Raw genomic sequence first — 25584 nt, 5'->3', positions numbered from 1 at the left:
ACTTGTCCTGAAGCAACTCCTGCATTGTCTTGGCTGTGTGCTTGGGATCGTTGTCTTGTTGGAATGTGAACCTTCGCCCCAGTCTGAGGTCCTGAGTGCTCTGGAGAAAGTTTTCATCAAGGATCTCTCTGTATTTTGCTCCGTTCATCTTTTCCTCGATCCTGGCTGGTCTCCCAGTTCCTGCCGCGGAAAAACATCCCCACAGCATGATGCTGCCACCACCATGCTTCACCGTAGGGATGGTGGCAGGTTTCCTCCAGAAGTGACACTTGGCATTCAGGCCAAAGGGCTGAATCTTGGTTTCATCAGACCAGAGAATGTTGTTTCTCATGGTCTGTGAGTCTTTAGGGGCCTTCTGGCAAACTCCAAGCAGACTGTCATGTGCCTTTTACAGAGGAGTGGCTTCTGTCTGGCCACTCTACCAGAAAGGCCTGATTGGTGGAGTGCTGTAGAGATGGTTGTCCTTCTGGAAGGTTCTCCCATCTCCACAGCGGAACTCTAGAGCTCTGTCAGAGTGACCATCGGGTTCTTGGTCACCTCCCTCACCAAGGCCCTTCTCCCTCGATTGCTCAGTTTGGCTGGGCGGCCAGCTCTAGGAAGAGTCTTGGAGGTTCCAAACCTTCAATGGTGCAGAAATATTTTGGTACCCTTCCACAGATCTGTGCCTCGACGCAATCCTGTCTCGGAGCTCTACAGACAATTCCCCTCGAACCTCATGGTTTTGTTTTTGCCCTGACTTGCACTGTCAACTGTGGGACCTTATATAGACAGGTGTGTGCCTTTCCAAATCATGTCCAATCAATTGAATTTACCACAGGTGGACTCCAATCAAGTTTTAGAAACAGCTCAAGGATGATCAATGGAAGCAGGACGCACCTGAGCTCAATTTCGAGTCTCATAGCAAAGGGTCTGAATACTTATGTAAATAAGGTATTTCTGTTTTTTATTTTTAATACATTTGCTAAAATGTCTAAAAACCTGTTTTTGCTTTGTCATTATGGGGTATTGTGTGTAGATTGCTGAGGATTTTTATTTATTTCATACATTTTAGAATAAGGCTGTAACGTAACAAAATGTGGAAAAAGTCAAGTGAATACTTTCCAAAGGCACTGTAGATGATAGACTTCTAGAGGAGTGTGTTTGTTTGCACTTGGTATGTGAGGAATGGGATGGATCATAACAGCAAAGGGACTGGTACACATCCTGTTAATGACTCTGGGACTGTATTCAAAAAGTGTCTCAGAGTAGAGTAGTAGATCTAGGATCAGGTCCCCCATCTAATTCATTATGTTCTAAAAGGCAAAAAACTGATCCGCACTCCTCCTCTGAGACTATGTGGATATGGGCCCTGAAATCTGCAGTCTGGCACTCTGTCAACTGAGCTGTACTAACTGTACACAAACTAGTCAAAGTAACAGAATTGACTAATTCACTAATCTAGCCGCGTAGGTATCTTGGCATTCAGGCCAAAGAGTTCAATCTTGGTTTCATCAGACCAGAGAATCTTGGTTCTCATGGTCTGACAGTCTTTAGGTGCCTTTTGGCAAACTCCAAGCAGACTATCATGTGCCTTTTTTACTGAGGAGTGGCTTCCATCTGGCCACTCTACCATAAAGGCCTGATTGGTGGAGTGGTTGTCCTGGAGTGGTTGTCCTTCTGGAAGATGAACGGAACAAAGTCCAGAGAGACCTCAGACTGGGGCGAAGGTTCACCTTCCAACAGGACAATGACCCTAAGCACACAGCCAAGACAACGCAGGAGTGGCTTTGGGACAAGTCTCTGAATGTCCTTGAGTGGCCCAGCCAGAGCCCGGACTTGAACCCGATCTAACATCTCTGGAGAGACCTGAAAATAGCTGTGTAGCAACGCTCCCCATCCAACCTAAAAGAGCCTGCAGAGAATAATTGGAGAAACTCCCAAATACAGGTGTGCCAAGCTATTAGCGTCATACCCAATAAGACTTGAGGCTGTAATCGCTACCAAAGGTCCTTCAACAAAGTACTGAGTAAAGGGTCTGAATACTTATGTAAATGTGATGTTTCCATTTTTATTTTTAATAAATTAGCAAAGGTATCTTAAAACCTGTTGTGCTTTATCATTATGGGGTATTGTGTGTAGATTGATGAGGGAAAAATGTATTTAATACATTTGTAACATAGCAAAATGTGGAAAAAGTCAAGGGGTAAGAATACTTTCCCAAGGCACAGTATCTAACCATGACGTTTCTGTGTTACCGTCTCCCATACAATAAATATTTCCCATCAGAGATGTTATTCATACATCCAGAAAAATTACAGTGGATGGCCTCCATTTTCAGAATTTCAGTTTCTCAGAATCTCGCCCAAGAAATAGTAATTATCTTAGGCAAGGATGGTAATGTCAGTGCAATACATGACAAGACAAGTAGGTACAATAATTAAACTACAGATGTAGGATCTTATTTTGATCACCCTGTTGCAGGAGAACTGTCCTGCAATGCAATACATTTTAAATTTGTGTATTTGAGGTTTAAAAAAAGGCTTCTGAAGTTTGTAATTTCCACTTTTGACATTTTAGACTTGATTTTCCTTACGAAAAATGTATCAATCCATACAAAAATGTCAATTACTTATAATCCACATAATAATTAACATTTCCTGTTGCCGCAGGATTATTTTCCTATTGTAGCAGACTGGCTCAAATTAAGATCCTACATCTTTAGGTGTTTATCACATACTAAGCTTATCAAAACAAGGACAGATTCACCTTGGTATCATATACAGTGAAAGATAATTTCAAAATCAGGTATTAACTGACAATGAAATCAACTTATTGTGTTTAGGTGCTTGGCAGCGATTATTCCTGCAATAAGCACAGCCACTCTGCCTCAACTGTACAAAGAAGAAGCATTTCTATTTGATTACATTTTGTATAATCAACCGTGGGTTCAGGCAATCTGCATGTGTAATCTGCCTTGATTAATTCTCAATGTGCCGCGGCTGGTAATGAGAAGGTAAAAGAAGCAACTCTTGAACTTTATAAGCACCTCTGAAGTGCCACCCAATGTCAGGCCCTGTCAGAGGCAAGCTCCTTAATGAAAAGGTTGTCTGGTTGATGCATGAGACCACTGAAACCCTTCTACTGAAATAACATGGAGGTTTGAATCCAGTTTGAATGGTCACTGGTCAAAAGTGTGGAATTATTGCTGTGATAGTCATGTTAACTGTTTGGGAAATATAAAAGGATATATGTTTTCACTGACTGTGTCATATAGTACACATATTGGTGGGATAGCCTATACCTACAGTGTGACTCTAATAGGCTGTGTTTACACAGGCAGCCCAATTCTGATTAAAAAAACAAAACGAATTGGTCAGAATTAGGCTGCCTGTGTAAATGCAGCCATATTGACTGAAATACTAAGAAAGATGATTTCAGCTGTAGTATGTAAGTGGCCATTTCATATGACTATGTCTAATCTAATCTAGTCACTGTTTCACTGTTATGAGATGTCATGGTGTAATATTTTGATCTTCAACTCAAACAACACATCATGATATATATTTGGTTTCATGTACTCTCTTTTTTCTCTGACCAAATTCTCTTGCCAAGAGAAATAAGCAGGGTTGAAGAAATACAACCTGCCAAATTTTGAGAAACCTTAATTTAGAGGCGAGCCCCACTGGGAGTATATTCTCTTTTTATGCTTGACCCCTCAATCTCATTTTCCACTCCTGGAAGCTGATCCCTATCTCCATGAGCCTCATCCTCAATGCATTAGGCAGCTCATGGAAAAAGGAAAATGGAGGGCAAAGGGAACTCTTGTCTTCCTGTATCCTGAGCCGTCCCATGGTCACGGTACACAAGGTTCACTAAACCCCAAGTCAATCCTGATCATCCCTGTTCAATCCCACCCATTCCTGGCCAGTTCTTTATTTCAGCTCAGTAATGTCCAGTTATTCCCAGTGATTCCCCCCCCCCCCCCCACACACTCATTCAAATGCAAGCTCACAGTTCACATACTGAGATAAATGAGGGAGAGTGATGATTCACACTGTATATAATGGAATTGCCTGATAATGGGAGGACACAATACAAGCTAAGAAAGTCTAAATTCGACCCAGTCAGAAATATGGATATTTCAGATAATGGACAATAAAGTGTTCTTCTTTTTCTAGTATTATATCCCCTTTTTTTATGAGCTGCTTATTGACTCCTGTGGCAGTGGACTTTCAGCACCACCATGATTATTCAATTCTGTAATTGCAGTACCGCATTACTAATCTACCTTTCATGTCTTTGTGATGAGTACATTAACCTCTGTGGAGTCCTGCCTCACTGCACAATATGTTCCGCACCACAGCTTTAATCTGGTATTCTGGTGGGACTGTTGAGACAAATATATGTGAATTATACTAAGCAACAGGCTGTAATCGCCATGGTGTACTTCTAACAGAATGGCATATAGCACTTCAATATATTCCAATGTAATAAAAAGATTCCTCGAGGCCAGACCTATTGACCTTGGATTAACTTTTTAGCGACAGGGGGCAGTATTCGGAAATTCGGATGAATGACGTGTCCAAATTAAACTGCCTACTACTCAGGCTCAGAACGTAGAATATGCATATTATTAGTAGATTTGGATAGAAAACACTCTGAAGTTTCTACAACTGTTTGAATGATGTCTGTGAGTATAACAGAACTCATATGGCAGGCAAAAACCTGAGAAGAAATCCAACCAGGAAGTGAGTTGTAGTTCTTCTATCTAATCCCTATTCAAAGTACAGTGTCTGTGGTGTCATTTTGCACTTCCTAAGGCTTCCATTGGCTGTCAACAGCCTTTAAAAACAGAGAATAGGAGCTCAGACAATCAGTGGACTGCCGGGGACCAGTGAGTTGTTTACTGCGCAGGTACATTGGCGTGCCTCTCCTTCTTTTTCCTCTGTAATGAATACGCTATTGTCCGGTTGGAATATTATCGTTATGTTTCTATGAATGGTAATGGAACTATTTGACTTTTCGTCTCTGGTTCTGCGCTCTCGCGTTATGCCTTTGGATTAGTGACCTGAACGCGCGAACAAAACTGAGGTATTTGGACATAAATATGGAGTATTTTGAAAACAAATTACATTTCTTGTGGAAGTGGGAGTCCTGGGAGTGCATTCCGATAAAGATCAGCAAAGGTAAGGGAAGATTTATAATTCTAATTCTGAGTTTAGTTGACTCCAGAACTTGGCGGGTAACTGTATAGCTTGCTTTGATGTTTGAGCTCTGTACTCAGAATATTGAAAAATGTGCTTTCGCCGAAAAGCTATTTTCAAATCTGACACAGCGGTTGCATTAACTTCTTTGGGACAGGGGGCAGTATTTGCACGGCCGGATAAAAAACGTACCCGATTTAATCTGGTTACTACTCCTGCCCAGAAACTAGAATATGCATATAATTTGTAGATTTGGATAGAAAACACTCTAAAGTTTCTAAAACTGTTTGAATGGTGTCTGTGAGTATAACAGAACTCATATGGCAGGCCAAAACCTGAGAAGATTCCATACAGGAAGTGCCCTGTCTGACAATTTGTTGTCCTTCTGTTGCATCTCTATCGACATTACAGCATCTGTGCTGTAACGTGACACTTTCTAAGGCTTCCATTGGCTCTCTGAAGGCGCCAGAAAGTGGAATGGGGTGTCTGCTGTCTCTGGGCAAAGTACAGCAGCTCTGTTTGTGAGTGGTCAGCCTGGGGACAGTGAGACTGGAGATGCAGGGTCACGAGACTTCTCAATTTTTTTCTTTCAGCCTTTGAATGAATACAACGTTGCCCGGTTGGAATATTATCGCTATTTTACGAGAAAAATAGCATAAAAATTGATTTTAAACAGCGTTTGACATGCTTCTAAGTACGGTAATGGAATATTTTGATTTTTTTTGTCACGAAATGCGCTCGCGCGTCACCCTTCGGATAGTGACCTGAACGCACGAACAAAACGGAGGTATTTGGATATAACTATGGATTATTTGGAACCAAAACAACATTTGTTGTTGAAGTAGAAGTCCTGGGAGTGCATTCTGACGAAGAACAGCAAAAGTAATCCAATTTTTCTAATAGTAATTCTGAGTTTAGTGAGCCCCAAACTTGGTGGGTGTCAAATTAGCTAGCCTGTGATGGCCGAGCTATGTACTCAGAATATTGCAAAATGTGCTTTCGCCGAAAAGCTATTTTAAAATCGGACATAGTGATTGCATAAAGGAGTTCTGTATCTATAATTCTTAAAATAATTGTTATGTATTTTGTGAACGTTTATCATGAGTAATTTAGTAAATTCACCGGAAGTTTTCGGTGGGTATGCTAGTTCTGAACATCACATGCTAATGTAAAAAGCTGGTTTTTGATATAAATATGAACTTGATTGAACAAAACATGCATGTATTGTATAACATAATGTCCTAGGAGTGTCATCTGATGAAGATCATCAAAGATTAGTGCTGCATTTAGCTGTGGTTTGGGTTTATGTGACATATATGCTTGCTTGGAAAATGGCTGTGTGATTATTTGTGTCTATGTACTCTCCTAACATAATCTAATATTTTGCTTTCGCTGTAAAGCCTTTTTGAAATCGGACAATGTGGTTAGATTAACGAGAGTCTTATCTTTAAAATGGTGTAAAATAGTTGATTGTTTGAGAAAATTGAAATGTGATATTTTAGTTGGTTTTGTATTTCGCGCCGTGTGATGCCATTGGCTGTTGGCTAGGGGTTCTGCAGGCGGAACGGTATTCCGCAGTCGGAACGTCTGTCCTTAACAGGTTAAGGAGTAGTAGATCTATAATTCTTTCAATAACTGTTGTAAAGTTTATCAACATTTATGATAAGTATTTTTGTAAATTGGTGCTCATTCACCGGAAGTTTTGGTGGGAATACATTTCTGAACATCACGCACCAATGTAAAATGGGGTTTATGGATATAAATATGAACTTTATCGAACAAAACATACATGTATTTTGTAACATTGAGTCCTGGGAGTGTCATCTGATGAAGATCATCAAAGGTTAGTGCTTAATTTTAGCTGTATTTCTGGTTTTTGTGATGCCTGTCCTTGCTTGAAAAATGGCTGTGTGACTTTTATTTTTTAGGCACTGTCCTAACATAATCTAATGTTTTGCTTTCACCGTAAAGCCTTTTTGAAATCGGACAATGTGGTTGGGTTAAGGAGAAGTGTATCTTTAAAATGGTGTAATATAGTTGTATGTTTGTGAAATTTGAATTATGAGATTTTTGTTGTTTTGAATTTGCCGCCCTGCTATTTCACTGGCTGTACCGCGGGTGGGACGCTAGCGTCCCACATAGCCCATACTAGTTAATGCTTAATGCAGGGAGAAATACTGTAGGCACGAAGGGAGCTTGATGGCACCGATGATCTTAATACAACATTTTCAATACATTCTCTGGTTAGCTGGGAAGAACACTGACGACACTGATGACAATGACAGTGATAGAATATAGATGTAACTCTATGGATGATGACAGTGACGATGTCATTGATGATGACACTAATGATGACACCGGTGATGATGTCCATAGAGATACAGTATATATAATACCTTTGTTCTATATTTAATTCTGTGATGATGTTCAGGCTCTTACCAGCTTGCCTTGGCAGCGTTGCGTTCCCACTCCTTTCTCACACTTGTGGTGGATGCTCATCTTGCAGGCTTTGCAGCGGAGGCCATGTTTGGCCGTGTTGCCTGCCAGCATCACCACATGCTTGGAGGTGGTACCTGTCAAAAAAGCACAACATGAAGTCCATTTCATCTTTAAAGAGCCATCAAAGTTTGGTGATGTATTCATAAATTATTTGGCTGAATTATCTACAATTTCCATGACACAATTAATTTGGCAATTCCCATGACAGAATACGATTCCCAAAACACAATTCATTCAACATTTTCCATGACAGAAAAAAGGGGATACAATCACAACTATCATGTCATGTCATAACTGCTTTTATCAGACTACAGGAGAAGGAATAGAGGACAGGTGAGTTAACTCAGTTCTGTTGTAATCACGGTCGTTGCAGCTAAAAGTATTACTCAGACATTGCCCATTTGCAGTGCTGTCAATCTCTGACACAGCAGTGTTCACCTTGAGAGTGCAGTGGACCATACTTTTGTCTAGACTTGACCGTCTGGTTAAGGTAATCAAATCCAGTGTTAAATTAAAAACGGAACAAATATGATCTCCCTCAACCCCAAACCATTTCCCCAAACTTCCTCTCTTAAAGTTTCATTAAATTGGACCCAACTTAATCCAGTACTCTTCTGCTCAGTGTCTAGATGCGCTTCTGTTCACCTTCAACAGCTTTCCCGTTTCTGGATACAAAGGAAGTTTGATGCGAAAAATCCCCATGCGGAATGATGCCTCCTGTCTATGTGTCTACACCACTAGTGGTTTCATTGATGTATGAGTCACAGACATTGGAATAATTGAAGACTAATTAGGCTTAATTGCATTCAGAAGTTATGAAACAGACAATGTGACTGTCTGTAAGCAAGTGAGAGAGAGACAGCAGTAGAGAGAGAGAGAGAGAGAGAGAGAGAGCAGAAGATATAGAGCGAGAGAGAGAGGGGAAGAGAGAGAGCAGAAGAGATAGAGAGCAGAAGAGAGAGATAGAGGAAGAGTGAGAAAGAGCAGAAGAGAGAGGGAGAGCAGAAGAGAGATAGCAAAATATAGAGATAGGGAAGATGGAGAGAGAGAGACAGCAGAAGAGAAAAAGGAGAGATAGGTGAAGAGAGAGTGAGAAACAGAGAGAGAAAAAGAGAGTGTGAGCAGAAGAGAGAGAGCAGAAGACAGCAAGATAGAGAGAGAGAGAGAGAGAAATATAAATAAAAAAGAGAGAAAAAAGAGAGAAAAAAAAGAGAGAAAAAAGAGAGAAAGCGCAGTGGAGATGCTACAGATGGAAGGAAAGTATTGTAGAAACCTACCAAAAAACAATTAGCCAAGAAATTCTAACTGTTTCTACAATAATTTTCTTCCTGCTGTTTTTGCAACAGCTAATGGGGATCCTAAAAAAATACCAAATACCAAAATAAAAAAATGTCATTAGACAACCAAAGAAAATTAACAACAATGACAAATGGTTTGATGAAGAAAGCAAAAACCTGAAAAAGAAATTGAGGAACCTATCCAACCAAAAACACAAAGACCCAGAAAAGCTGAGCCTATGCCTTCACTATGGCAAAACAATTAAACAGTACAGAAATACACAAAGAAAAAAATTATGAACAGCACATCATAAATCAGCCCAATATAATTGAAGAATCCATAGAATCTAACGACTTCTAGGAAAATTGCAACACATTAAAATAATAGTAAAGACATCAAAACTATGAAATAACACATATGGAATCATGTAGAACCCCAAAAAGTGTTAAACAAATCAAATATATATTTTATATTTGAGATTCGTCAAAATAGCCATCCTTTGCCTTGATGACAGCTTTGCACACTCTTGGCATTCTCTCAACCAGCTTCATGAGGTAGTCACCTGGAATGCATTTCAATTAACAGGTGTTAACAAGTTAATTTGTGGAATTTCTTTCCTTCTTAATGCTTTTGAGCCAATCAGTTGTGTTGTGACAAGGTAGTGGTGGTATACAGAAGATAGCCCTATTTAGTAAAAGACCAAGTCCATATTATGGCAAGAACAGCTCAAATAAGCAGAGAAACAACAGTCCATCATTACTTTAAGACATAAAGGTGTCACACCCTGATCTGTTTCACCTGTGTTTGTGCTGTTCTCCACCCCCCTCCAGGTGTCACCCATCTTCTCCATTATCCCCAGTGAATTTATACCTGTGTTCTTTGTTTGCCTGTTGCCAGTTTGTTTTGTTTCTCAAGCCTACCAGCACTTTCCCCTCTGCTCCTGTCTGTTTCTAGTTCCTGTTTTCTAGTTTTCCTGGTTTTGACCATTCTGCCAGCCCAAACCCTGAGCCTGCATGCCGTTCTGTACCTTGTCACACCACACTGGATTATTGACCTCTGCCTGCCCTGACCCTGAGAATGCTTGCCATTCTGTACCTTTTGGACTCTGATCTGGATTGCTGACCTCTGCCTGCCCTTGACCTGTTGTTTTGCCAGCCCCCTGTTCTAATAATAAACTTTTGTTACTTCGACACTGTCTCCATCTGGATTTTCCCTAAAACGTGATAGAAGGTCAGTCAATATGGAACATTTCAAGAACTTTGAAAGTTTCTTCAAGTGCAGTCGCAAAAACCATCAAGCGCCATGATGAAACTGGCTCTCATGAAGACCGCCACAGGAAAGGAAGACCCAAAGCTACCTCTGATGCAGAGGATAAGTTTAATAAAGTTAACTGCACCTCAGATTGCAGCCCAAATAAATGCTTCACAGAGTTCAAGAAACAGACACATGTCAACATCAACTGTTCAGAGGAGACTGTGTGAATCAGGTCTTCATGATTGAATTGTGCAAAGAAATCACTACTAAAGGAGACCAATAAGAAGAAGGGAATTGCTTGGGCCAAGAAACACGCGCAATGGACATTAGACTGGTGGAAATCTGTTTTTGGTTCCAACCGCCGTGTCTTTGTGAGATGCAGAGTAGGTGGACGGATGATCTCTGCATGTGTGGTTCCCACCGTGAAGCATGGAGGAGGAGGTGTGGTGGTGTGGGGGTGATTTGCTGGTGACACTGTCTGTGATTTATTTAGATTTCAAGGCACACTTTATTTATTTGTATTTTTTTGTTACCCCCTTTTTCTCCCCAATTTTCGTGTCCTCCGAAACATGACCCACCAAGCTGCACTACTTCTTGACTTTTTGCTTGCTTAACCCGGAACCCAGCCGCACCAATGTGTTGGAGGAAACACCGAACACCTGTCGACCATGTCAACATGCATGCGCACGGCCCGCCTTAGGAATCTCTAGAGCGTGATAGGAAAAGGACTTCTCGGCCGGCCAAACCCTCCCAAAACCCGGAAGACAATGGGCCAATTGTGCACAGCCTCATGAATCTCCTGGTCGCGGCCGGCTGTGACACGGTCCGGTATCAAACCAGGATCTGTAGTGCCTGTTCAGGGGCATGAACGACAGATTTGTACCTTGTCAGCTCAGGGATTCAAACTTGCAACCTTTCGGTTACTAGTCCAACACTCTAACCACTAGGCTACGCTGCCGCCCCAAACTATACATCACAGAGACTGAAATATAACAAAACCATTTAACATAAAAACATCAGATTTCCGCCGTAAAAAAACAACAACAACAAAAAAACATTTATTAATTATGAAATTCGAACAAAATATTAATAACATTACACCTATGAGGCAACTAGAGGGAAATTTGGTCATTTAAATGCAGGAAAGGCGTACACATACACACTTTATCTTCAGATTTAATATAGAAGCTTAGTACTTTTTAATCAAATATAGATTCAAGCCTGGCCACATATACCACGCTAGTGGCATGTAGAGTGTGGCTGGCCTGAAAAACTGTAGTAAACTGCTTAAACTCAACGTCCTTAATACTGGATTGTAATATCACACAGTTTACACCCAAGCACATCTGTGTCTAGTCCATTTTTGTCTCAACCCATTTACCTCTCTTTTCTGCCCATGTTTTGATTGACTTTGTACAGTAGACTTTACAGTAGCATGTTCCTATGAAACATCACTGATATTTCATTCCATAGACAATGTTGCTTACATAATAATGTTAAAATGCTACATATGAGTGCCTATTCGACTGTAAGCAATATGCCATGGTGGAGCCCCACTGCCATTTGTCATTTGTCTAGCAAAACGTTTGCTTCCAGGACTTCATTGATTAATCAATGAGCACGTGCCCATGCAGCCCAGACCCTATATGCGTGTGGATATGTGAAACACAATCGATAGATTCCTTCACATTGCACAGAGGCAGAGTAAGGCCTGTTTTGTTTGACTTCTATCAGTAACTATGTTGACCTACTGCACAGCCATCATTCATAATTAACAGTGGAATCTGGATTAGCAGTGAGATGCGTTACAGAACCAAATTATAGCAGTAAAATCTGATCCATAGGATGAGATCTGACATGAGATATGCGGCACTGAACAAGCTGAACGCACCACTCTTCCCCTCATCCCCACATACTACAGTACTTAGTATAGAATTCTGTTGTAAACTGTAGTATACTGTAGAATGCTATACTACACACTGTAGTATCAATCGTTCATGTGTAGTACTTAGTAAAGAATTTTGTAATATACTGTAGAATACTATAGTGAATATTACATTATTATCCACATAAAAAACACTGTAGTAAATACTACAGAAATGTCTGCAAACACCACAGTCCGCAAAAACACTAAAGTAATTAATTTGCATATACCCTGTCTATTCCGCTCCCCCATATACACATTTGTGCCACCCATAAGAGAGAAACCTACATGCAAAGTATAGACCATATATTGCGTTCCCTATGGTTATAGAAAAGAGCAGAAGATCTGATCCCTCCATTCAGAACCCAGTTCTATCTACAGTTGGAAATGTACATACACCTTAGCCAAATACATTTAAACTCAGTTTTTCACAATTCCTGACATTTAATCCTAGTAAAAATTCCCTGTCTTAGGTTAGTTAGGATCACCACTTTATTTTAAGAATGTGAAACGTCAGAATAATAGTAGGGAGAATGATATATTTTAGCTTTTATTTCTTTCATCACATTCCCAGTGAGTCAGAAGTTTACATACACTCAATTAGTATTTGGTAGCATTGCCTTTAAATTGTTTAACTTGGGTCAAACGTTTCGGGTAGCCTTCCACAAGCTTCTCACAATAAGTTGGGTGAATTTTGGCCCATTCCTCATGACAGAGCTGGTGTAACTGAGTCAGGTTTTTAGGCCTCCTTGCTCGCACACACTTTTTCAGTTCTGCCCACAAATTTTATATGGGATTGAGGTCAGGGCTTTGTGATGGCCACTCCAATACCTTGACTTTGTTGTCCTTAAGCCATTTTGCCACAAATTTGGAAGTATGCTTGGGGTCATTGTCCATTTAGAAGACCCATTTCTGACCAATCTTTAACTTCCTGACTGATGTCTTGAGATGTTGCTTCAATATATCCACATAATTTTCCTCCCTCATGATGCCATCTATTTTAAAGTGCACCAGTCCCTCCTGCAGCAAAGCACCCCCACAACATGATGCTGCCACCCCCGTGCTTCACGGTTGGGATGGTGTTCTTCGGCTTGCAAGCCTCCCCCTTTTTCCTCCAAACATAATGATGGTCATTATGGCCAAACAGTTCTATTTTTGTTTCATCAGACCAGAGGACATTTCTCCAAAAAGTATGATCTTTGTCCCCATGTGCAGTTGCAAACCGTAGTCTGGCTTTTTTATGGCGGTTTTGGAGCAGTTGCTTCTTCTTGCTGAGTGGCCTTTAAGGTTATGTCGATATAGGACTCATTTTACTGTAGATATAGATACTTTTGTACCTGTTTCCTCCAGCACCTTCACAAGGTCCTTTGCTGTTGTTCTGGGATTGATTTGCACTTTTCGCACCAAAGTACGTTCATCTCTAGGAGACAGAACGCGTCTCCTTCCTGAGCGGTATGACGGCTGCGTGGTCCCATGGTGTTTATACTTGTGTACTATTGTTTGTACAGATGAACGTGGTACCTTCAGGCATTTGGAAATTGCTCCCAAGGATGAACCAGACTTGTGGAGGTCTACAATTTCTTTTCTGAGGTGTTGGATGATTTCTTTTGATTTTCCCATGATGTCAAGCAAAGAGGCATTGAGTTTGAAGGTAGGCCTTGAAATACATCCACAGGTACACCTCCAATTGACTCAAATTATGTCAATTAGCCCATCAGAGGCTTCTAAAGCCATGACATCATTTTCTGGAAGTTTCCAAACTGTTTAAAGGCACAGTCAACTTAGTGTATGTAAACTTCTGACCCACTGGAATTGTGATACAGTGAATTATAAGTGAAATAATCTGTCAGTAAACAATTGTTGGAAAAAGTTTTTGTCTTAACCGACTTGCCAAAACTATAGTATGTTAACAAGAAATTTGTGGAGTGGTTGAAAACTAGTTTTAATGACTCCAACCTAAGTGTATGTAAACTTCCGACTTCAACTGTACATACCTACAGAACCTACCTATACAGGTTATGGAAAATGAGCTCCTTTACTATTTCTCCAGTAGGCTTCCTCAAGGAGAAAGCAACCCACTTCTATGTCATAGATAATAAAACAAAAACACTTTAGTAAATACTACAGTATTGTACCCCAAAACATTACAGTAAATACTACAGTACACTACAGTGAATACTACAGTGAATACTACAGTAAAGTCTGCAAAAACACTAAAGTGAATACTATAGTATTCATATGGGATCCCTCCAAAGAAACTTAAACCAGAGGGAAAAGCTAGGTCCTTGTCATGCAGTCTGCTCCTGTGTTGCTTGACTAAGCCTCATTAATACTCAACAACAGGAGTCATTAGTGATACTGATCTGTTTTTGTTCTCTTGCCAACTCCTTATGGCTTGACAATGACACTGGAGTAGACAAAAGCACAAACAGACCTGGGACCAGGCTACAGACAGACCTTGGAACAGGCTACAGACAGACCTGGGACCAGGCTACAGACAGATCTGGGACCAAGCTACAGACAGATCTGGGCCCAGGCTACAGACAGATCTGGGCCTAGACTACAGGCATATCTGGGACCAGGCTACAGACAGATCTGGGAATATGATCCTTGTCTGGGACGGAGAGGGACAGAGAGGTCAATAACAGAGCACAACAACAACAAGGCCACAAACAAACCAACAGCAACTGTAAACCAGAGAGGAGCCCGAGCCCTGCATGGCTAAGCCTACATCTGTAGAGATTTGGGTGAGACAAAGTCAGCTTACTGCTAGTCTCGTGCACCACACTTCATATGCCTGGGGACAAGGTTAGGTTACTGCTAATGTCAAAATATGTCAAGGTTACAAAACAAATGATCTCATATAAGTACGGTTTGGAAGGCATTGATTATTGTTTTTTCTGAGTTTATTGTGTAGCCTACAGTAGTAGTGCATGACCGTTTTTAATGGGAACTATGGTTGTCCTTGAGCACAATATACTGGGATCACTGCCATGTCTATCCAGATGGGCTAGGGTGCCTGACAGTGACAGAATAGCAAAGGCCAAATGAAACCCTTGTTACACATTTGTTAAATGGGGGTGCTTTCACTGACTCATTGTAATAATGTGGAGGTATGATGAGAACCCCTCACGCTGAATGAGATGAGTGCAGCTATGGGATGAGCCATGGTGCCCAAGTGCCTAGACACTTCTGACAAAAGCCCTTTCAACTGTGGTGGTGAATGCTGTCTGGTGGGGTGAGCTGGCAAGGAGCTGGCCAAACAGTTTATAATAGGAGAAGTGATGGCACCCTGGCATCCAATCACACTGTGGTGGCATCTGCTCTCATGGCTGAGGCTACCTTAACAGACCTTTTCTTTTTTATAAAAGGAGAAGTGATGGCATCCTGGTATCCAATCACTCTGTGGCATCTGCTCTCATGGCTGAGGCTACTTTTAACAGCCCATTTTTTATTTATACCGCAGTAATAGTTTGGACAACTGCCAGACCTGAACTTCCTCTTCCTTCTCCCTCACTCTCTCTCCCCCCACTTTTTTTGTCTCTCTTTTTTCCCTCTCACTCCACACGTGAGCATGTGCACACACACACACACACACACACACACACACACACACACACACACACACACACACACACACACACACACACACACACACACACACACACACACACACACACGCCCAAACTCTGATACAGTGAGTCGACACATTGATCCGTTAAGCCCCCTTTCCTGCCTCCATCCTCTCATTTCCTGTGTAAATTACCTTCATCGTGCCTGAGACTCGCCTGCCTCCCGCCGCTTCTCTCTTCCGTACCCTTATTCAACTTCAAATGAGGACCTGTACAACTAACTTTGATTAATTTATAAACTTTTATCCGCTTTTGTTCAACTGGGTTTCGGCATATGACTTACTCAGCGGTATTGAAAAAACACAGATTTCCCTTGACCCCTTCATTAAATGAAACACTGTAGTAAATTAATTAAGGATGATGAACCTGAATATTGTCGTTTGGATCAGAAGGAAGGTGATAAGATTGATCATTCTTTCATGAAGGAGCTTACTCATTCCTGATCATCACTGTTATAGCCTGCTGTAACAATCACAGAGCAAAGTCTTTGCTGTGTAGGCCTATGTTGTATATTGCTATGTAGGCCTACGTTGTACATTTTTCTAAGTGCCATACTCATTACTTATAATACATACTGTACATAGATTAAAGCAGGTGCTATTCTTTTAGCTCTTGGGCTTAGAATGGTTGTGTATTTCCCTATTGCTTTCCTGGAGCAATAAGGCATCATAGTTTGTTTGTTCAATACTCATACACACACTCATACAGAATAACGGCTAGAATATTATTCATTTCGAGGCATTCGAGGTAAAAGCTGGATGAAGATTTCTAACCTCTTTTCAACTCTGTAAATTACTCTCCACCTTCTGCCCCCCCCCCCCCCCCCCCATAGATCTCCTATTCACTTTATTTAATAAGTCATTTGCAGCAAGGCCCTGTACTCAATAAACGACTAACGCGCTGTGCTCAATCAGAGGCATTTTTATGTACTTCAACTAATCTGCTGTGGAGTTAATATCGCTTTCAATAACAGACTTATGTAGGCTAGGCCTACATCTACGGAACGCAAGGAGCCTTCTAGTCAGTTAAATTCCTTTTTGGAAAAAGCCTTCGTAGACTGAAGCTTATCATCACAATAACGTGCGTGACATCTTTCAAGTGCATGGGGCCAGTTACAAAAATAATATAATCTTGGGGAGAGAGAGTGTGTGTGTCAGAGAGAGAGAGAGAGAGAGAGAAAGAGAGAGAGAGAGAGAGAGAGAAAGACAGAGAGAGACAGAGGAGTTAGGCTAGGAAATACAGACTGAGATGGATAACAAACACCTCATCATAATATTCCCCTGAGCTCAGTGATTAGTGTTTCACCTGATAAACTTTTAAGCTAATGAACTTTGACCCGTATTTTGGATGTTTCCTTCTGTTTACATGTGTATCTTAGGGATTGAATTTGCAGAAATGCATCAAAGCGAATAGATTACTTTCCCATGTCTTATGACAATTATGTGATTTGCAATTTGCCAAATCAAATTATATACAATAGAAGAACCCATTTCATACATCCAGCAGCACAATTACATTTTCACATAGGAGCACACGCAAGAAGGGGAACATGCTCGGGGGCTTAATTGATTTACAACAAATGGTGTGTTCGCATTCTATAATATACCCCATCAATCCAATGAGCCGGAGAACAAGGTAATAAAATCAGCTTTTTCATTATGGATGACATTAATTCTGCATTAACTTTTATTAAATAAAAGCACCCTATGTGCAAACAGGGTGATGTTGACTCATTGCAGAGGATTCTCAACAGGTCTTCCAACAGGTCTTCTAATATGGCTTCCTTTCCAGTTCTCTAGAGTCTAGACAGGCATTAGAGATTCATTGATTTCTAAGAAAAGTTCATCAGGCCCCTTAATTGATGCATAGCGCAGACATTTGTACAACTCCCAAGACAAAATATTCATCAGAGAGCAGCATTGAAATTCATATAATCTGTCTGAATAAAGGTATAGTAAACTGATATCTTATCTGAATACCTCTACAGTGCCTTCACAACATGTACCATTTCTTGCATAATTGCATTCCTGAGTACACCTATACCTAGTCTGTATCACCATTTTGCTCTGTGATTCAGTATGCTGACATCCCAGCATCTACTCTACAGTAAGCCTTTAGTTCTATGTGATGGTCTTGCAGCCCTTCTGTGACTCTCTGACTTTAACTCTCCTTCCACCGGGCTCATTAAACAGTCTCTCTCTCTCTCTCTCTCTCTCTCTCTCTCTCTCTTACACATGCTCTCATTAGATCTGGTGAGCCGGACAAATGGAGAGCAGTTCACCCACGACTGTGTGACCATGCACGACTCCAACACCATCATCAAGTTTGCTGATGACACGACGGTGATAGGTCTGATCTGTGTGATCACGCTCTCCGTAGCCGATGTAAGACCTTTAAACAGGTCAACATTCACAAGGCCGCAGGACAGACGGATGACTAGGACGTGTACTCTGAGCATGCGATGTCCAACTGGCAAGTGTCTTCACTGATATGTTTAACCTGTCCCTGACTGAGTCTGTAATACCAACATGTTTCAAGCAGACCACCATAGTCCCTCTGCCCAAGAACACTAAGGTAACCTACCTAAATGACTACCGACCCGTAGCACTCACGTCTGTAGCCATGAAGTGCTTTGGAAGGCTGGTCATGACTCACATCAACACCATTATCCCAGAAACCATAGAACCACTCCAATTTGCATACCGCCCCAACAGATCCACAGATGATCTAATCTCTATTGCATTCCAGACTGCCCTTTCCCACCCTTTCCCATTCATTGACTACAGCTCAGCATTCAACACCATAGTGCCCTCAAAGCTCGTCAATAAGTTAAGGACCCTAGGACTTAACACCTCCCTCTACAACTGGATCCTGGACTTCCTGACGGGCCACCCCCAGGTAGTAAGGGTAGGTAACAACACAACTGCCACACTGATTCTCAACACGGGGGCCCCTTAGGGGTGCGTGAAAAGTCCCCTCCTGTACTCCCTGTTCACCCATGACTGCATGGCCAGGCACGACTCCAACACCATCATTAAGTTTGCCGACGACACAACAGTGGTAGGCCTGATCACCGACAACAATGAGACAACCTATAGGGAGGAGGTCAGAGACCTGGCCGTGATCGTGATCAAGACAAAGGAGATGATTGTGGACTACAGGACAAGGAGGACCGAGCACAACCTCATTCTCATCGAAGGGGCTGTAGCGGAGCAGGTTGAGCGCTTCAGGTTCCTTGGTGTCCACATCACCAACAAACTAACATGGTCCAAACACACTAAGACAGTCGTGAAGAGGGCACGACAAAGCCTATTCCCTCTCGACTGAAATGATTTGGCATGTGTCCTCAGATTCTCAAAAGGTTCTACAGCTGCAACATCGAGAGCATCCTGACTGGTTGCATCACTGCCTGGTATGGAAACTGCTCAGCCTTCGACCGCAAGGCGCTACAGAGGGTTGTGCATACGACCCAGTACATCACTGTGGCCAAGCTTCCTGCCATCCAGGACCTCTTTACCAGGCCGTATCAGAGGAAGGCTGCATCTACACTGAGGTTTCTCTGCAATACACTACAGTGTGAATGTTTGTTTGAGTTTGGAGGGTGACTATTACCTACGATCATGTGGTTGCAGACGTCGCAGAAGGTGGGCTTCTTGAAGATGTGCTCCATGAAGCCATGTCCAGTGGGGTCGATGGCAAGGGGGTGGCGTCCCGGGGAATAGACCAAGGAAGGGGGGGCACACGGGATGGCCGGGGGTGCATTAGAGATCACCAGGTTGGAGGTTGAGAGAGGGGGGGCATGGTGAATGGGGTGGACTGGGTGGACGGGGTGGACAGGGTGGACGGGGTGGACGGGGTGGACAGGTTGGACAGGGTGGACGGGATGGGCCACCGCCACCCCGACCACGCTCAGTTGGCACGTGCTGCTGCTGCTGTCAGAGAGTAGCTCCGTCGACAACTTGGCGTCATTGTTGTTGCGCTGGAAGAAGTTGTCAGCGCTCTTGCTGCGCATGCTCTTGGTCTTGAAGGAGAGGGAGCGCTTCAACTTCTGCATCTGCAGAGCGAGAGAGAAAGGGAGAGAGAGAGAGAGAGAGAGAGAGAGAGAGAGAGAGAGAGAAATAGATTGAGAAGAAATTGACCTTAAAACATGTTTATTACTGTACAATATTGTACAGTATGTATCAAATTAATTCAAATTGGCTCCATTACTGTAGCATGGGTATCTTTGCTCCATAAGCACCACATCTATACAAGGTGCCATACAATCCTTTTCTGCATTATTACTCCTTATGACTTCTCATTGGGCTGTTCCAAGATAACTCACATTGAGTCTTCAACTGAGAGTCTTCAACTGAAAGCTTCAACTGAAAGAGAAAAACATTCATGAATGTTCACTCATATTTTTCTAAGTCTATTTCTGGCGCTCATACTGTAAGTGGCCACTGAAATTGCAAAGTCAACCTGCAGTTCTTTTGTAGAAAACCGCTGTATAGGTTCCGTCCCCCACATGGAAAGGAAACGTAATTTCCCGGGTTATGCTTTGCATCATGGAGGAATCATTTCTACCATGCTGGGCCATAACCTGAATCAATTTCCTTACTGCTTCTCTTTTTTAGGTATAATTTATAGAGCAACCCGGGAGACAGGAAATGTCTCCTTTACCATCTCTACAAATGTATTTCCTCATCTTGAAGGACTTATTGTTTACTACACTCTCACTTGGGTTGTGACAAACTCTCGACAAATTCCTTACTGTACACCCTGAGGCCATGCAACCAAAACATGTCAGAGTTTTTAAACTTTGTTTCCATTGAACATGCCATACAAATAAAGGCATTTTAATTCATTATATAAAGAGTGCCTCGGTCCTCCTTTCTTTTTGATTACCAATTTATTCCTTTTACCAAAGAGCACCTTCTATCTACCAAAATCTACTATTGTGTACCTTAGCACCTTCTGTCTACAAAAACCTACTATTGTGTACCTTAGCAACGGTTTCCTTCCTCCTTTTTTTCTACAAATTGCTTACTGCTTCTGTTTATTTTTTTGTATAACTTATAGAGCAACCCGGCAGACAGGAAATGGCTCCTCTACCACCTCTACAAATGTGTTTCCTCATCTTGAAAGACGTATTGTTTACTACGCTCCCACTTGGGTCGTGAAAAAACTCTCAACAAAACGACTCTCAGCCAAACTATAATTTCATTGCTTCCGTATGTCTGCCCAGTCAGTGCCTGCACCGTCACATTAAAGAGCACTTCTTTATAAATTATCGTGAATGGTGGTCAGAGAATGGACTCATTAAACAATTATTTTCCATTTCACAAGTCAGTGGCTGAATCTGTAATGGGGACCCAACACCAGGGTCAGTGGCTATTTTCAACTTGTTATTTAGGTGCATTTGTCCCTGCAGTTGATCTGTTTTCATTAGATTGGCTGCAATGATTTCCAGGTTCCATGACTGAAAAGTGTTGAAGATAACACACATATAAAGATCATAAAATGTTTTGTTGGATGAACAAATCTCCTGTGGTGACCAATGATTGCATTATCTCAAATGCAATTTGCAATGTGTTCCCCTGTTGTATTTTCCATCCAAATGAATCCAGCAGTGAAACTGAGTTTTGGCAGTATGCGTGTACGTGATCATGACCTGTTGATCAATCTGGTCAATCTGGAAATAATTAACTCAGCCCCCCTGTCAACACAGCATGGTACTCTGGTAGTTCAGTGTAGCTCTCTTTTCACAATTAAGCTTTGATGTAATCTAGCCTTGACAAGGAGATGGTGATTGGAAAATAAAATACCTATCTATAATGTATAGATCCAGTCTTCTTCCTCACTGAGAAAGGCTGCCTTTTTTTGTCTGTTTAACTTCTCAGTAATGAGATTGAAATGAAACAATGGTCCAGATAAATTAAAATAAATCCTAAATTGTGTCATCTTGAAAGTCAAATTGCAATGATATAATTGAATTAAACAGATATGATGGAGTAAGACATGAGCTGATACCGTATCTGTCTACTCCCGCTCCTCCCCTCCGGCGTTCGACGTAGCCGGTTTACTAACCACCGGTCCTGGCAACCATCATTACGTGCACCTGCGCTTCATCATCAAGCACACCTGTTCTCCAATACCTCACCTTTATCTGGCACTCCAATAGGTTCCTTCCCCAGGCAGTATTGTTTCTGTTTGTTCATGTCTAAACGCTACTCCTACGTTGTATCGTTCCATGTTTGTTGTTATATTAAACTTACCACCTGCTTCTCGACTCCCAGCGTCGACATTACAGAATACAGTATCTAAGGAATACCTATTCCCCATTTCAATAGGATCCGACTGAGAAGTATAATTATTTTAAGTTATAGCTTGGGGATGGACAAAATACAGATGTGTTATCATTGCATTTTGCACTTTTTTTCTCTACTAAGACCAGAGAGAGAGCCATAATACACCAGACGTCAGTATTTTATGAGCATCTGTGTTACCCACTCTATCATGAGCTTAGTGGCTGGAATCCTTAAAGCCCCTACATGTGCACATTACAGCAGTCAGAGAATTGGAGAGGTGGGATCTATCAAAAAAATTGTGTGCTTTCTTCCTCTCTCTCAATGTGACTGCTCTGTGATTTAATGGAAGGAAACAGAAAACTGTACTTCAATTAGACGCCCATCTAAAATTATTTGCCATGTTTTATATTCTATAGAAAATATGTTTACTGGTATGTTGCTCCCCTTCCATGAAAAATAAAACAAACTATGAAGAGCTTTCAGCTATATTTCTATAAAGGCAGCTGCCACTCAATGCACTTTGTCATAAACAATGAAGGCTGCACTGTTCTGTTTCTCAAGACTAGAACTCTACATTAAGGTCTTCCTCAGCATAATAAGACAAATGAATCAACAGACCAGGCTGCAGGAACACCATTGGGAAATGTCTGGCTGTTGATACAGGATCCATCACAAGAGCAATAGCCACATGGGCAAGCTTAAAAAGAGCCACTCTATCATACTTCACAGGGGGCTAATGAGAAGGGGGGATTTCAAGTTAAAAGCTAATTTACCAAAAACACCTCAGGGAATATCATGAATTACACATTTCCCAAGGTAGCTTAAATAGTGTTTCTCATCAAGAGTATATCAAATGGAGGTTTTAGCAAAGAGGCTGATTAAAGTTTTGATAGGGCACTTCACTTTTCTTACTTTATGAACCACAACTTTCCTTTAAAAGGAAAAACAATGAAAGTCACATCGAAACAAGTGAAAGAGTCCCTATATGGTGCCTTTAAAAAAGTAGCCTAATTATTTCTCTGCAACTTGCATTACAAATGGTTTACTATGCATTCCGAATTAAATCAACCGCCTGTGCCATGTGCATTGAATCACACGTGTGAGGTATGGTTTCATGCAGTATTCTAACATTCTAGAATGACTTAGTATAAGTGGCATTCTGGGAACAGGTATCATTTCTCATTAATAAAAAAACGATCATGACACGTGACTAATAACTAATTATCCATTCAGAAAGCAATCAGCATACCCTACAGTCACACCTCTCTCAAAGGAACCCAACCATAACATCCCAACTGAGACACCTGGAAGAAATGATTACAGTTGCTTGCCCACAGCTGCTAACTACGCCAGGATACCTGCCAAGAATCCATTCAAATAGCAATCTAGCGACCACATTTACTGATGTGTAGAGATGGGGAGTGCTACAGACTAATGTAACAATGAAAGGGAAAAAGGTTTCGTTTTGCCATCGCTGGAGCAACTGGCTGGGAAAGGGAACGGAAAGGGAACGTAAAAACTGAAATGGTTTCTCTCAACTTGAGATTGTCATTTACGAGAACTGAGAAGCGTGTCTAAAGTGTCCCGCATAAGCCAGAGAGCTTTGGGACAGGAAATGGAGTGTAACTGGCTGAAAATCTACAACCATAATGATAGTGACTGGTCCAGTATTTTGAAGCTAATTATAGCTAGTACTTACTCAGGGCTATGGGTGACCCAGATAAATAGGTGTGGACCACACAATTAGACAAAATGCCAATGGCAGAGCTGGAACCCTCCTATTGCTCCCACGTGCAGAAACCCCCATCAACTTTTATGGGTCCATCTGTCTGTCCTATTCATAAATATTCAGCTTTTTATGATATTGTACTTTCATTGGCAAGGTTAGATATGATACTGTACTTTCATTGGCAAGGTTGGATGTTATAAGCCAATATTATTGGCTGAAAACAATCAGTGGAAACACTTCACTGGAATCAGTGGGAAAACTCAATTCAGACTAAATCGAACTCAGGAACAATTAATGTTGTTATTATAGGATTTTAAGCTATAATACAACATAGTAGCCTAAAATAGTATTTCAGAGTATATATAGTTTAAATGTGTCCATCATATAACTTTACTTTAAGAATGCCTATTGTGGGACAGACACTTAGATACTGTACATATTTAATACATGAAACATGTATGAATGGGTGGAATATACCATATGAAAATGTTTTTGTTTACAACATGATGCATAAGTATGACCATGTGCAATGTATGAGCCATTTAAAACATATACAAATAGCCTTAATTGACCATTTGGCAAAATAATTGAAATAAGCTACATGTCTAAGCTTTGGCTGTTCCCGACAGATTGCGAGGCAGTCATGCAGGTTCTTTATCTATTTTAAACCATTTCACGATCTATTGATTCATGGAATGGGCGCATCAACTAAAAACCGACCTTCTTGGGTACCACTACCTTTGTCTCCTGTTGACTCGCGCTGGGCGCTGGTGACTGAGGGGTCTCGTGCTGCTCGCGCTCGTTCTCCTTGCCCAAACGCTCGTCTTGCATGATGTTAGCTGGTGGAATCATGTTATTTCCTCTTGGACAAAAAAAACTTAAAGGGCGGCTTCGGGTTGCGCTGAGGACTTTGTACACTCGTGTACAGCTTTGAATATCTCAATTGGCTACATTTTTCAGTTTCTTCATTCTTCGTCGTGACTTCGTTTTCAACTGTCCTGAGATGAGAAGTCAGTCTTATGGCGGTTCTGAGAGATAGGCTACAGAATCGACTGCGGGGAAAAGAAAACAATTTGGTGCGTAGAATACATACTTGCTAGCCAATTGCCTTATAAGTGTACCCACTATCGACTCTGTTCGGTACTTTCCATCACTATCCTGCTGCGTAATGTTGCCTACATCCCATCCGTGTCCATGTGCGCGCTGCGCCTGGTCTTGAGCTGTCTGTGCCCTCAGTGATCAGCCGGATTCTGCTGTCAGCTTGTTTATGGGCAGATAGCTGAGCGCCTGCCTCATTACTGTGAAGGGAGGGGTCTTTCTTGTCAACGTAGTTTTGTAAACCAAGGCAGGCCTAGACAGCCTTCCATTTCTGTCATCGTACATTTCAGAAAGAATTCTACATGTATTTGGTTATTTTAGTTCAAATTGAAGCAGGCAGCTGGCAGACTATCATATTTACATAGACTATATAATATACATGTTAATACATTTATATTTCTGAAGTACTGATGTACTGTTGAGTGACTCACAGGAGGTATGTTTGTAAATACATTTGATTAAGCTACAGTATGTAGCCTATTGACAATGTTTTGTTGTTTCTCTGTAATACTAGGGAGGAGGTGAGGGCCCTCGGAGTGTGGTGTCAGGAAAATGATCAGGTAAGACCCAGATGCAGACCACGCCAAATAAACAATGGTTTAATAATCCAACAGGGGCTGGCAATAGACAGGTCAAGGCAGGCAGGGATCAGTAAACAAGAGGTGGGGCAACGGTACCGGGTGGCAGGCAGGGTCAG

The 25584-nt window shown here is 41.5% G+C and overlaps 1 protein-coding gene across 4 annotated transcripts in view; it reads right to left on the bottom strand.

The window, feature by feature from the left end:
* stac (SH3 and cysteine rich domain) overlaps positions 1 to 25053 on the bottom strand; it is a 45361-nt gene extending 20308 nt beyond the window's left edge. Inside the window, exons 1-4 of one of the 4 annotated variants that reach the window (XM_014129521.3) lie at positions 24510 to 25053; positions 20095 to 20134; positions 19383 to 19824; positions 7623 to 7756 (exon numbers count right to left, since the gene is read on the bottom strand). In XM_014129521.3, coding sequence (XP_013984996.1) covers positions 7623 to 7756; positions 19383 to 19824 — 576 coding nt within the window. In that variant the 5' untranslated portion in view covers positions 20095 to 20134; positions 24510 to 25053. The remainder of the gene's footprint in view (positions 1 to 7622; positions 7757 to 19382; positions 19825 to 20094; positions 20135 to 24509) is intronic. The other 3 variants (XM_014129589.3, XM_014129365.3, XM_014129440.3) reach the window with 3 other exon arrangements.
* Positions 25054 to 25584: the final 531 nt, after the last annotated feature.

Source organism: Salmo salar, chromosome 01 (assembly GCF_965601325.2).
Source record: "Salmo salar chromosome 01, fSalSal1, whole genome shotgun sequence".
NCBI classification, from domain to species: Eukaryota; Metazoa; Chordata; class Actinopteri; order Salmoniformes; family Salmonidae; genus Salmo; species Salmo salar.
Note: the sequence above shows the minus strand (reverse complement) of the source record. Positions and strands in the feature narration are given on the sequence as shown.